Genomic DNA, 15,007 nt, shown 5'->3' on the forward strand with positions numbered 1-15,007 from the left:
TTGCTATTTTTTATATTTACACGTTTGCCATGGTAAAAATTCGGTTGTTTTTTTTACCATGTCAGCTATTAGAAAGGTTATATAAAAACATCTGTTGAATCTAATTTAAAATTAATACTACATCTTATAAAACAATTAAATAATATATAACTAAAAATTATATTAAGGGTCTCGTAAACTAAGCAACAGTGCTTACTACCACAAAAACTAACAATAAAAGAAAATACATTTAATTTTTTCAAACACTGCCGTTTATCTTCCGATATCAACGTCGTAAGAATCAAGTTGATGGCTGGTTATACATCTATATCCCTCTACTTTCAAATATTGTTGTTAAAAAATCTTAACTTTAGTGATTTTTTAGATATCGTTAGTGGACCCTTTTACCCGCGGGCCTGCTCTACCCTACACTTTAAACACTAATTAATTTTAAGCTTTGCAAATTAAAATTATTTTCAAACAGTACCACACAAATACTTCAAATCAGTTAGATATGATGTTCAATATGACTAGTTGTAACTTGATTGAGTTACTATGATTCATTATTAAAGATAAAGTAAACCACAGACAGATACTTTTACAATTATTACAATAGATTTTATTTGAATGTTATATGATACACTAATAGCTTGCGGTTACATTATTCATAAAACAATTAGACGTTTATGACTTTACTGATACATCATGTACATGTATCGTAATGGCACGATATTTTATAAAACCAACATAATGTTATTGAATATTATGATGATATGAATAAATAAAAAAAGATTTAGTAATTTTATGAGTTTTTTGCGATAGATTCATAATCAGATGTAAATATTAATTTAAAAATAATAATGAATTTGTATCCTATCCAATATTGAATCTATCTCATACGTATTATATAGGTACTATTTTAATATGATAATACATCTATACAAATAAATCAAGTACAAATTTTAATTACACTATTACTGTTATTGATAGTGATTAGAGATTTGGCTTTAAATGTAATACAAAATAACATTTTTTTAATACCAAGAATATTTAGTAATTATGAAGAATAATTTGCAAAGTTAAAACCAAAATAGAGTTAATGCAATGGTATCCCTTTTTGTGTTGATTGTAAAAAAAAATAGTTAAAATGTAGATTAAAACTAAACATAAAACTTATAAAAAGTAACTTTAGTAAACGATTTTTAGAAATATTACGAATAATTTATATACATAATAATAAGGAATTAAATACATAATAATAATAGTAAATACAAAAAAGGAGCAATTTTACTAAAATATTCTGCGAACAATTTCATAATTATTACTTATACCAGTAAATCTTTTTAATTTCATAAATAATATATAACTTTAAATAATACAATAGATAGTGTATGTGTATTCATTGCCAATATATTTTGATGTCAAATATGCATTTATAGTCGTTCGTAAATAATTTAATCATCTTTTGTTCATTAGACAATAAAAGTAATCACTAAAAACTACTCGTGTATGTATAAATAATTTAATAATAATATTTAATTACTATCAGCGAAGTAAGCGAAGTATTTAAAGTATCTAACAAATTTGTACTAGCATATTTTTGAGAAAAGTCGAATGGTCACATCCATGTGGAGGATAATGTAATATTTTGTAGCTGGATTTATGTTTTTTTAATATAACCTAGTTGTATATAATTCTGTATTTTGTCAAAATTTGGATGCATCATTTTGGAGACGTATTAGAGAGCATATTGGAGACGGAAGCTGCTCTTATAATTTAGTTTATTTAATAGTACATTTAAACAAGAATTTAGTAATATGTTTCTGTAGCACGATGAATAAAATAACACTTAATATACATGTCCAACATGTTCTTTGTATAAATATAAAAAATACCCTTACTACAAGAGTGTTTTCCGCAGAAGTGTCGCTGCTATACGGAACAGGGTGTCCATTAGTAGTGCTACTGAATAAACCAGGCACAGCGATATATTTTGAGATATTTCTATCATTATCAATAAAAATGTGTTGAACAATTAAAAATTACGCTTCTAATAAACTGAAAATTACTATAAAAATCAGAATTGCCATAGTGATATATTGAAGCAAAGACCCACACAAAACATGGATGACATCCGCACACACAGCACGTGATATGAATGCCGTCCATGGACGGTAGTAGAGTGTATGTCGTCCATTCGTCGAAATTCCTAGCAAAAATTAATATTATAAAGAAGACAGACGTTTATTGATAAATCGAGATTTTTATCAGATGTAATACAATCAAACTGCTTTGAATCTCAAAAACAAGAATGGTAATCATTTACCACGGTTGAGATGTGGTTGCACAACAATTTTTGTAGAGAACACGCATTAAATAATAGCGTTTACGCGCCGTTGATCAATTAAACGTACATAGAAGTAATATGCATATGCCCGTACGCAAAGAACACATTCCTCATCTTTCTCGTACTCGAGACGTATAATCATGCGGGCAATTAGGCGTACGGCCACGTAATAAGTGATCTGCGTGTTACGTTCATGTGTCTTTATTAGCTCTAATAGTATTTTAATACTGATCCGACGGTGCCACAAACTTGGAAGGTAATCTGATTTTAAAATGTGCTAAAATATCGCTATCGGGGCGTCAATAGTGCATACTCGACGTGTAATTTGTGTGATTTTTATGATTAATTATATATCGTATGTGAAATAACGACATGTAATGCAAGCTCGGTTTCTTGAACGCGTCATATATAATGTCACATATAACAAATTTCACAGACAAGACAGGCAGGTCGAGCGTTCCTTCTTAACGTATATTATATGGTACATATTTTAAATTATACAATTACTTTATACTTTATTGTATGCTATACTCGCAAAACACTCGATTTTTACTCATTTTTTTCTTCCATTTGAATTTTCTAATATCATTATATTTCCACTATGATTTCCACGTAAGCCATCCATTAAATACATACTTTTATCTATAATTATTACTATTATCCCTCTCGATAATTTTTAATATTTCAGTAATATCAAGTAAAAATAATTCTCTTCTAGAACCAAATTTAATCTCATTTTAACTCTTTTCCGAGTTGAAAGTCGTTCATAAATCAACGTGCAAGTTTAAAATCGCGTTGAAGAGTATAGATATCAATTTAATAACTATATTATAATAAGCCAATTCATACATATTTATTATATTCTACATAAGTATAATATATTCTCAATATAAGTCAAAGATATGAAAATATTTTTTTTAAAATCAAATATGTTCCATTATTATCAACTATGTTTCGCCAATTTCCTGGGTAGAATCTTGATGCCATTGGTAAAGAACTTCTGTGGTTTATGGTTGAAAAACTGAATAAAGTGCTTTTTACAGGATCCTTTGAAAAACAGTTCAATTCCATAAAAAGAATTGGGAGAGATCGGAACAAGTGTTAGTCAGAGGGTGCTCAGTATGTACTATACGATGGATGCATCAAAATTTCTCAACCAAGCTCTTGCAACTTTTAGCAGACCATCAAATATGGTTACAATCGGGCATTGTCGTAGTGGATCTGGACAATATCTTCAAATCAGTCAATTTTTTTTGTTAATTGTCTGGCGTAAATCCTCTAGTTATTTACAGTAGAGTTGAGAATCAATCGTCTGACTAACTGGAACTAGGTTACGATTGTCAATTTTCTTCCAGTCCCACTACAGTCAATGGCTAGTTCCATACCAATGTCGACAGTGTTGATATGCTCATCTTACCGGACTTTTTCAAGAGTATCATCAACTTTTTCAGCCATTGGACGAGCAGAGCCTAGCATATCTTTCACATCAAAATTACCAGAATAAAAGCTATCAGACCTTTTTCGCGCAGTAGATTTTGATAAAATACCTTCACAGCATACAGTATAAATTACTTTACAACCTCGCGCATCGTTCTTCATTTTAACATAATAATATTGCAAAATATAGCGCATTTTTTCATTATTTTTGACTCTTGACTAATTTTGACGGTTCTAACATTATGATCAAAGTGCCACCTTTCAAACGAGCATTTACTGGAGCCGCTGCAATGTTAACTTCGTGAATTCCAAGAACTTTTTATTTGGCTTTATATTTTCAATATATTTGTGCAATTGTATGACATTAAAATTAAAAATGCGCAAAAGATTATGATTACGTCATTGAATCACTAAAAGCAATAAATTTGTAATTGAAAAACACAAGCAGTCACTGCTATAATTAAATTTAGTGCACAATAACAGAATGCAAGAGCGTGATACCATAATCTTAAATATTTATTCAACTGTTGTATATAAGCAAAAACGCCGATAGTGTCTGAACTTTGAAATTAATAAAACAAAATTCAAAGCATAACTATGTCGTAAAATTTACAACACCATTAAAATATGTGCAACTTGCATCCCAGTCCGTTTATCTAGAAAAGCAGTTTTCGAAGTTTGTTTCCAACTCGTCCCCATATTTCCGAAGAGTTTTCTTTTTTAGTCTATTCTTTTTCTTTATTTTCCTCATAGCTACGAAGTTTGCCTAGGGTGTCGTGTAAAACGGTTCAATTCACACTACAAACTGGTAAAACATGTTGAAAATGCACACCGGCTCAAAAGCAAGGAGGCTTACGTGCGTCCATACCCGATAAGGGATCGATTATTATGAATGTGAGAGCTCACGTATTGAATAGTAAATATTCATATATATATATATATATATATATATATATATATATATATATATATATATATGTATATATATATATATATATATGTATATATATATATATATATATATATATATATATAACAAAAACGCGAGAGAAGAAAGTAATCAATTAATAAAATTCTAATTTCAAATATCAATATTTCTTCTAAACATGAACTTGCAGAATTATGCACTAATTATTGTACGCCCGTTAATTTCAATCACAATTAGCGTGTACAAATTTCCACGCGAGCACCAAGTAAATTCTGTTTCCGTGCAGAGCACATTTTGTTCAGAAATTCTACCAATTATATATTTTTTTCAAATTTTTTTTATAAGGTAGCACGAGGCCTGTAGTCAAATTTGGCTTTGAGAAATTATATTGTGAGAACCAGAACAATTGTATCACAATGAATAACACATATCGAACAAACTATCTGACGATGAAAACGTAAAACTCCCAGCTAAATCATCATTGTAGAAATGTGATTTTTGCTGTTTTTTTCAGAAATTGGTCACCTAGTTCATTTTTTACAAAGATAACACTGTATATAATCATCATCTGGTATTTTGTCAGATATATTCATCAGTAGGGTTGGAATAACTACTTATTTAATTTATCTCTTGTGAATTACTTTTTTATTTTTGCTTACACCTTTGCCAGGGTAAAGTTGATCCTGAGCTTTTTATAAAGTTTATATTGGAAAAACTGTTGAATTTAATTTAAAATTAACAATATACCTTATAAAACAGTTAAATTACGTGTACATATAGTTTATATTAAGGTCTAGTAAAACTAAACAACAGTGCTCTCAACCAAACGAACTAATAACAAAAAAAAACTTGTTATAAATTTTCAAACATGGTCGTTTATCTACCAATAGCAACGTCGTAAAAATCAAGGTGATGGTTGGATATACATCTTTTTTCTACTTTTAAATATATATATATATATATATATATATATAATATTCCGACACTTTTTTAATTTTACATTTGTTTATTACCATTCCAACATTCCAGAAAAATTAAGTTTGTTTTATTCTATTACAAATATTTAAGTAAACAAAATTAACTTCACAAATGATTCATAATACGAAAATTAGCATTATTATTAGCATTGAAAATAATTCATAATTTTAATTAAATAAGTCATTTCTATAAAGTTCAATTTAAAATTGTTTGTGCAAATTAAAAATAACAATGATTTAACATACAGCAAAACTTACAAATTAAGACATAATTTTATCACATACATATCAATTCTCAAGCCATTTAAAAGTCCAGACTTATTTATGTGCACATTTCATATTGTATATGCGCTGTTTAAGATATGAGCAATAACCTATCTAGTAAACGTCTATATCTCGTTAATCCATCTTAATGAATTATAATAATCCATTGACTAAGAAAATAATTACAGGTATTGCTAATGACTTAATTAATATGCTGTGAGTGTGGTAAAAGACTAGTATATTTAAATTTTATTCAAATCATCATAATAACGTCAATCAAGCAAATTACCATAATATGACAATCAGCTAATAACGACCCGATTTAAACATTGATGTTATTGAATATTATACAAGTTTAATTTTGTTGCGCATAGGTTTACCAATCATACTAAATTTCATAAATATTATAGTCAGTTTGAGTCAAAATCAATTTTCTGACAATTCATTTCGTTTGAATTTATTGCGACATAAAATACAAGCAGAGTCATAAACGTACCAATAACCTTTCACAACCGTAAAACGTAAATTTGCAAACTTCCATATTTGTACAATATACTTTATATTCAATCACGTAACAAATTTAGGAATATACATTTACTAGTGTAATATATTTGTACCAGTTTATGATACCTGAATATAATTTTAAAGTATACTTCATTGTTTTATAAAATGTATTATTATTTTTAAGTTAAATTCAAGATTTTTATTTCTATAACTCCTAGAATAGCTTACACGTGGTTGGGGTAAAAACGACTTAAACCTTTATACTGGCGAGATGTAGTAAGAAAATAGTAAATAAAATTGTGAAATAAGTTAAAACAAACAATTTTACAAAAGATACATTAAATTACTAGTTATTCTGAACCCTGATAATAAAGTCTTCTTACCAGTTCCAATGAAAAAGTTGAAGTTTCATATAAAGGTTGTATCCGGTGCGATCTTGATAAAAAATGTGCCCATAAAATATGCATTTCAAACAGGAGTTGTATTCACTTTATTTGTAATAATTGTAATTCAATAAACAATGAGTCTGATTATGAAAAATTGAACAGAAGTACCCACAAAAGCAAGATTTATGATAGTAGTAAGAGTTGACTTTTTGTTTGATTATTATGTTTAAAAATGCATTTAAATTCTGTATTTTAATTTTGTTGTTCGATCAAATAACTGAACTGCATCAGATTGATTAAATAATGTAGTTATTATTAAAAAACCTATTTTAAATTAAAAATAATGTGGAGTAAAAATAACCCCGCCTATGGAGTAAAAAGAGCCAGGTGACAAATTTGAGAAAAATAGCAAAAAAATATAGCTGTACAAATACGAATTAGCTGGAAATTATTCGAATCATAGTTAGACGTTTGTTTAATATATGTGATTTGTTACGATATAGTTTAGATAGTATGGGAGACTGGGTAGGCGGTTGTGCCACTTTTTTTTGATCCGCCATAATTTTGTTAACTTAGCAGTTATCCGGGAAAAAAGTAGATCAAATGGTAACTTAAGCATTTGTCTGCGTGAAAATACTAAAATACTGTCCTTAAATACGATGTATTAGTCATAAAATCAAATCATACAAAAAAGAGCCAGTGACAGTGACGATTGGAGTCAGTAGTGACAGGCGTAAAAATAGGTTAAACACAATACATTTAAACACAAAAATAGTTAATATTAGTATGTAATAATTTGTAACACAACACAATAAACATTTAAACAAAACTTATGAATAAAATATAATAATATATAACAAAACATATATTTTAAGCAAAGTTAATAAGACTTTTTTGTGAAACCTTTTTTTTTTTTCTTATATTGAATTTTCTTTTACTTTCTCTTTCATATTTTGTCTTAGTTACGTTAGATTTTTTTTATCTGTTTGATCTTCACCCGAACGCACACTTTTGAAAACAAATATATAACAAAAAAGTAACCTATCAGTATACAAATTGACAGTTATTATTAAAATAATTCGAACTAGAAAACTTATTTATGACTCTTTAAAAGCAAAGCGGTCTACAGATCATGTTAATGTAAACTCACTCAAAGCAATAATGGAAACTTGTTTGAATAATCATACTTCATCTTTCTCTCTTTGGACCCTATCTCAAAATCAGTATAGTTCATCTTTCATGAACAACCGTACCCAGTCTCCTCTACAATTACTGAAAGTCAAATTGAACCTTTGTGCTCCGCCCTACATAACATGGCCCTACCCAATGTTAGTTCGGATGCTGATAAATATATTATAAAATTTCGAAGTTTTTAAGTTTTGAGCTCCAAGTTGGAATTTGTCATGTACGTCATTTTATATATTTTTCCTTGTTATTCATAATTATGCGTTATCTTTAATTAATGTTTATTTGCATGCCTATATTTTAGGATTGCATCTCGTCATACAGATAAAGTATCATTTTAAGACTCGAAAAGCATGCAGAATGTTTAATAATAAATATATTTAATGTATGGAAATCTGAAAACCTTCATTATATATAACGGTCAAATATAGAACAAAATATAAACCCATGAATGTATCCATTATTTGACGGTTACGCAGCAAGTACGAAAGATTAATCCATTATCAATTCGAAATGTACAATGTTTTACTATTCAAGTAGTGTATTGAACTTATCAAATGTGCATACACACATCAATACTGGTCTTTGTGTATATATAGATAATAAATCCGATGTAATTAGTCGTTAGCATGTCTCATTCGATATGAAATTTATCTGGAGCTATCGCAGCGCGCTATCTCGGATTTAATGATCGTTTATTTGTTGGTTCGGCGTAGATTCGATACAAATTATCCAGTACAAACTGAATTGTAATTTATATATTGCATTCAGTGAAGTATTGTGATATTTATGCATATTATATTATGATTAATGACTTTGATTTGTAAGAAAACCTATATGAAGCGATAAATGACACAAAATGACTTTTTTAAGCGATACACTTGATGGCTTGTCAAATAATAATCGATGCCATATCGGTTTGAATAAGCATTAAATAGACGTACAGGCGTTTATATAAATATATAAAATATATGTGCATGAACTATACATGTTTATGCACATAGCGTGAAATATATCACAGCGCTCTGTAATAATTAAAGAATGGAAATGCTATATCGTTCCGATTCAATGTGAAATGAATTTAATTGACGATGAAAATATTGTGTGCATTCACCGATATGAATTTTAGATACCTGCACTCTATTAAAAAATGTATTATATGAAATAGAAAACACTTGTCCCACATTTAATTTAATAATTTACTAACGTTAGTTAATTATTATTATAGTATTTCAGCATCATATCAGTCAATGTTGGGGCCAAATAAATATGCATTCTTTAAAATGATCTCATTAAATCAAAATTAACTAATACTTAAATAATTAATATTTAAATTAATATTGCCAATTAAATATATTCAAAGTAAAATATATAAAAAATATACGCAAATTGTCTTGTAACATAATAACAAAATCAGGTAAAAAATATTTCAATAAAATGCATTTTTTGTACCATAAATTACAATGGAAGAACAAAAATGCAATTAAATTTATTTAAACTCCATGAGTAATTTTAGCTTGAATAGTAAATAGCTATAGAGTGACTCAAATTATAGAGATTTAATTAATTTCTAGACAGATTGTGATTGATAAATATACTCGTCATTGAGAAATGGTAGAATTTCAGACCATTGCCTATTTAGATTTCAATTATTAAAAGAAGATAATCAAAACATATTTTCGAATTTCAAGTTATGTAGAATATTTTGAGGACATGCTGGTATAAAATAAATAGTTCAAAGTAGCATTTTATGTTACTTTATAAACTTTGGGCACATTTCAATGAAAGCGCCATAGTTAACTAGTTAATACAGAAAGATATTTAAATTTTGGTTCGATAAGCAGATTTTACATCTAGAGTAAATTATTTGCATAACAGAGAAACAAGACTGCTTTATTAAATAATGTTTAAAATATTGTGCTGATAATAAAAGTACGTCCCTTAATGCACAGGTCAATGAGAAAACTAAATTAAGTATAATGTACTAGCAAAAATCACGCCATTTTTATGTTTTAATTTTTTTACTCAAAATTTTTCAATATAAAAATGATCAAGTATTTACCATTTTACAATAATGATTAAATACGCCAACTTTTAATGAACCTTACATTATTTTTACAGGAAGGCCTTTCAAATTCGACCGATTAAAATTAAATTCGCAGTTCAACAAAAAGTGTCAATGTTAAAGTCTTAGGAATGTTATTCACGGTTACAGTTCAAAAGTTTAAATAAACAAAATTAATAAAGGTTACCAACAATAACTAAAAAAATGGTCATAATGTCACCAAAGCTCTGGGTTGCACTTAAAAGCTCATAATTTCCAAACAATGTGAGACAATTTTTATTTCTAAATTTTTTTAGCTAAGAAAACAGTTACGTTCAATACCCCCGTTTGATGTAAATATCTGGGACACACACTATATATATATATATATATATATATATATATATATATATATTTGTATATAATATGAATATTTGATTTGTTCTGAATAACACACACTAGGATTTCAATAAAGCTTATTAAGTATGAACGCCTCTGTTTCCCAAACATATTAATTAGAGAAATAATGTACATCCCAATTTATGTATATCAATTTATGATAAATAAAATAAAAAAATAGTTTTAATTATACAGATCGCTCGTCTTCGTGAGATTTGATGATCAGTATACATGAAAAGCGATGTAAGGCATCGCTCGGAGGAAAGCTATATGTCTGTACATTATTAAATTAATTATCCGAGCGGCAATAATTCAAGATGCTCTCTAATTGTTTAATGAAATAATTATTTAATCAAAGCCGCTGCTAACATCGGACGGGCATTGCATAATTGGCATAATTTTGCATGAATTATGATCAGTGTGTAACTTCAACGCATTTACTCAATTAATCACTTGCAAAGGATGTGCACGGACCGGCACATGTCTAGAGCATATTTATTTCAACACAAATCAGTCAAAGTGTTAATGTAGATATTGCATTATTAATTGATCTTATGCATTAAATTGTATATAGTGTGGGAGGGGCACAAAGGTTAAATTTGACTTTAAGCAATTATACTGTCTAAACCAGACGAACTACATCACAACACATAACACGTATCGAACAAATCTTACTAAAACAGTAAAGAAACTATTATTATTTACTTGTCCTACAGAGATCTAAGTTTGATCTATAGCTTCGACTATATTAGTAAAAAATACTTCTAGCTTTATTTAATTCTAGACTGGATTTCGTACTGGTTTTATAAATATATAAATATGTATGTATATAAATCCAGTGAGAGATTCATTAATTTCACGTGAACAAAAAAATAATAGAATTCGCGAGCGCATACGTGCGTATGTTTCCGTTCGTATGTATGAAATTCCTTTTCATATTAATAAATATGTATGTAGTTATGGAAGTGGGCTTTAATTTCTTTATAATAATAAATTTCCGTACTTGGTTAACGAGACTTGCATGTCTCATTATATTGTCGTGTTTTTTATCTTTAAATAAATTTAAAAGAAACTTTAAAATATTTATATACACCTGCATAATTTTCTTGAAGTGAATTTTGTGTGAAGATAACGACACCATAATAAAATCCATTTGAAATAATAATATGAATGTTTCTATACATTAAACTCTCTATAAAACTAATAAACATGTAAAGATTTGTCTTATACAAATATAAAGAGAAAAATTACATGAGTGTTAATATTTTCTATCTAATATTTCCAAATTTATTTTATTTGTATTTGTGCGCATTTTCGAACAGATATTAGACATCGCTGCTTCCTGATACTAATTATGAAATAGAAAATCAATTTGGCAATTGGGACACCAAAATAAATCTTAAATTATAGTCATGATTGTACAAAGTGCAAAAGCAAATGTAATATAATAATTTCTAGAATTTCGTTCGCTTCACTTGCTTGATAAAAACCATATTTAGTAACATAAAAAAATATGAATGACATTAGTAGAGTTTTATAATTTCAAAATTTAAATTCAATTCATATTAATGATAGTAATAAAAACAAGTTAAATTCAATTCTACTGACTTTACCACGATTACTAATTGGATTTTTTCTATATAATGCTGATCAAAATGTTGAAACATTACCTTTGTAATAATTTTTATTTGAAGAAAAATAAATGTTATATATTCTCAATATGCTTCGAGATTATAAGATTGTGAATGACATTACCGTAAACCACGTTACAACCACTTGTTTTGGGTTTAAAACCCACTTAGATTTGCTTGATATCAAGAAGTAGTGAAATTCAATTTTTACTTGAGATTATTGATCTAATATATAATAACAAGTAAAAATAGCTCTTTGAGGGCATTGCTTCATTATATCTCATCAGTATCAGAATTTGTAATCAGAATAACTACAGTTCTGATTGCTGTTCGTTTGATACTTGAAGTAACCAAAAACAAAATTTCTATATTTCAAATCAATTTTATTTCAAGAAAAATAAATGTTATAAATCCTCAAGATGGTTCGAGATTATGAGAAGGTGCATAACATTATCCTAGTCCAGCAAACACTGGTTTTGGGTTCAAAACCCAACTCGAACAGCTTGATATCAAGCAGAAGTGATGTCCGATTTTTATTAAAATTATATATATATATATATATATATATATATATAATATAATTACAACTAAAAATATTCCTTCCAACGCAATGCTGTAATATACATCTCATCAGTATTAGAACAAACACGTAACAAAAATCTCGTCCAATATAAAATGGTTAACATGAGACTTGCGAGTTGTATTCTAATAACGGTAGGTAAAGTATTCACCTCATAATAGCTTATTGTTCTGATTGCTCTAATAAAAAACCGTAAATGCGTTTGGTATTTGAGATAACTAAGAAAATTATTGTAAGTTTATGATTACATTTCGACGTATGCGATCAAGAAATAATATTTTCGACTAAAAATGGTTAATTTCCTTTTCAATAATAATTTAAAAAAATAGTTAATAACTTACCGCCACTCTGCTCTCTTTGAGATCCAGCCGCATTGCTAAAGCTTCCCGCATGAAAACATCAGGATAATGCGAGGCGTTAAACGCTCGCTCTAACTCTTCAAGCTGCCAACTGTTAAAATTCGTCCGAGACCTCCTCCTTTTCGATGAATTGGGGTCATCATCTCCGTCACCTGTACCCGATGCTCCACCTGAAACAATCACATTTAATAAGTAATCGAACAAAATAATAAATACTCATAATTTACTCATAAGTTATAGCTGGCTTAAAGCTCCGCGGGTAAAAAGTTACTACACTATCATGTCAAAAACAAGAAACAACAATATTTGAAAGTAGAGGAAAAAAGATGTATAACCAGCCATCACCAGGATTCCTACGGCGTACAAGAGATAAACAACAATGTTTTGAAATCCCATTAGAATTGTTTTATAATTATTATTTAATTAATTATAAATTCATTAAAAATTATTAAACATTAATTATAAATTTTAGTTTTAATATTGGTTTTTTGGTTGTTAGCACTGTTGTTTGGTTTACGAGACCTTAAAATAATTTTTAAGCATACGTTATTTAATTATTTTATAACTATTTTGTTAATTCTACTTATATTTAACAGTTTTTTATATAACCTCTATAAAAGCTTACACGTGGGTGGGGTAAAAAGAACCGAGAAAATCTTAACCCAAGCAAAGGTGTAAACAATAAAAAATAGAAAATTAAAGTAAAAAAGCAATTTTACGAGTGATAAATTAAAAAATTAGTTATTCCAAATCTGTTGATAAATATTTCTGACAAAATACCAGATCAACGTTGTATGCAGTGTTATCTTTGTAAAAAATGTACCCATGGAATTTATATTTTGCATTGGTTGAATAATGTAGCTATTATTTCGAAATGCCTATGAAGTAAAAAGGACTAAATTTTGTAAAGCTCAAACTCATCAAGCCAAAAATATATTTTTATATTGATGAAAATTTTGCTGAACATAGTCACACAGTTGTGTTTGATATGTGTTAGTTTTCACAATATAATTGCTCAAAGTCAAATTGGACCTTTGTGCCCCGCCCTACACAATATGACAAATTTACAAGAAATATTATCCGTGAAAATAAAATAAAATTGCACAAACTGGTAAGAATTTTTCAAGTCTTACCAATTAAGTTATCAAGTTACTTATACCTACTGGCTTTACTTAAAAATATTTTTTTTAATTTGTTTTCGTTCAGAATTTATGTAATCAAAAATGCTATACAAATAAATAATTTAATTTGTCGGTTGTATGCCGTGACTCAGTCCGTCGAATTAAACAGGAAATGTCGCATTTTTATCAATGCGCAAATAAAAGTAAATGCATAACACATAATGCAAGTATTGCATATACATATGAAATTTTAATAAATGTATACACACATATATTTATATAAATATATTGTTTAAGATTTACGTGCACACGTCAAACAAATACTTTTAATTACCTTAATAATTTTCAATATATTGCCACGCAAATTGTATTATAACAATTATTTCATTTCAAGTCATTAATTATGTTTTTGTTAAGTACGTTTAATTTATAACAACGGCCATGAATCAACAGAAAATTATATTTATCATAAAACTAATTATTTTAAAATGCCATTTGTGATGATGTTATATAAATGGCAATTAATTAAAATATTTTTTTAATAATATAATTTTAAAACGGAAGACTTTTGTAATTCATGCTGTCATGTTTCAATAACAAAATTGATATTTTAATGAATATGTGATTCACCATAAATTGAAAAAAATATATTTATTTTAATAATTTTGTTGCCACTAATTGCAAGTGCAACGGTAATAATATCAAGAGAGCAATAAAATTAAAAGAGCAAAAAAAAAACAAATTATTAATATTACAGGACAAACAATTTTATCTCTGAAGAACAATTTTCTTCTTGAAGTTTTTGTATTTTATGTTTGCATTATGTACATATTTGAAATCGCTTAGCTTATTTCAATTCTATCTAA

The 15,007-nt window shown here is 27.7% G+C and overlaps 1 protein-coding gene across 1 annotated transcript in view; it reads right to left on the minus strand.

The window, feature by feature from the left end:
• The window catches only part of LOC113375066 (homeobox protein unc-4-like), a 32,652-nt gene extending 19,236 nt beyond the window's left edge, over window positions 1-13,416 (minus strand). The window contains exons 1-2 of the mRNA XM_026615017.1: window positions 13,356-13,416; window positions 13,003-13,190 (exon numbers count right to left, since the gene is read on the minus strand). Coding sequence (XP_026470802.1) covers window positions 13,003-13,190; window positions 13,356-13,416 — 249 coding nt within the window. The remainder of the gene's footprint in view (window positions 1-13,002; window positions 13,191-13,355) is intronic.
• Window positions 13,417-15,007: the final 1,591 nt, after the last annotated feature.

The sequence above is a fragment of the Ctenocephalides felis genome, unplaced genomic scaffold, assembly GCF_003426905.1.
Source record: "Ctenocephalides felis isolate EL2017-DRISC unplaced genomic scaffold, ASM342690v1 CF-g0.4_SCAFFOLD_01886, whole genome shotgun sequence".
Classification (NCBI taxonomy): Eukaryota; Metazoa; Arthropoda; class Insecta; order Siphonaptera; family Pulicidae; genus Ctenocephalides; species Ctenocephalides felis.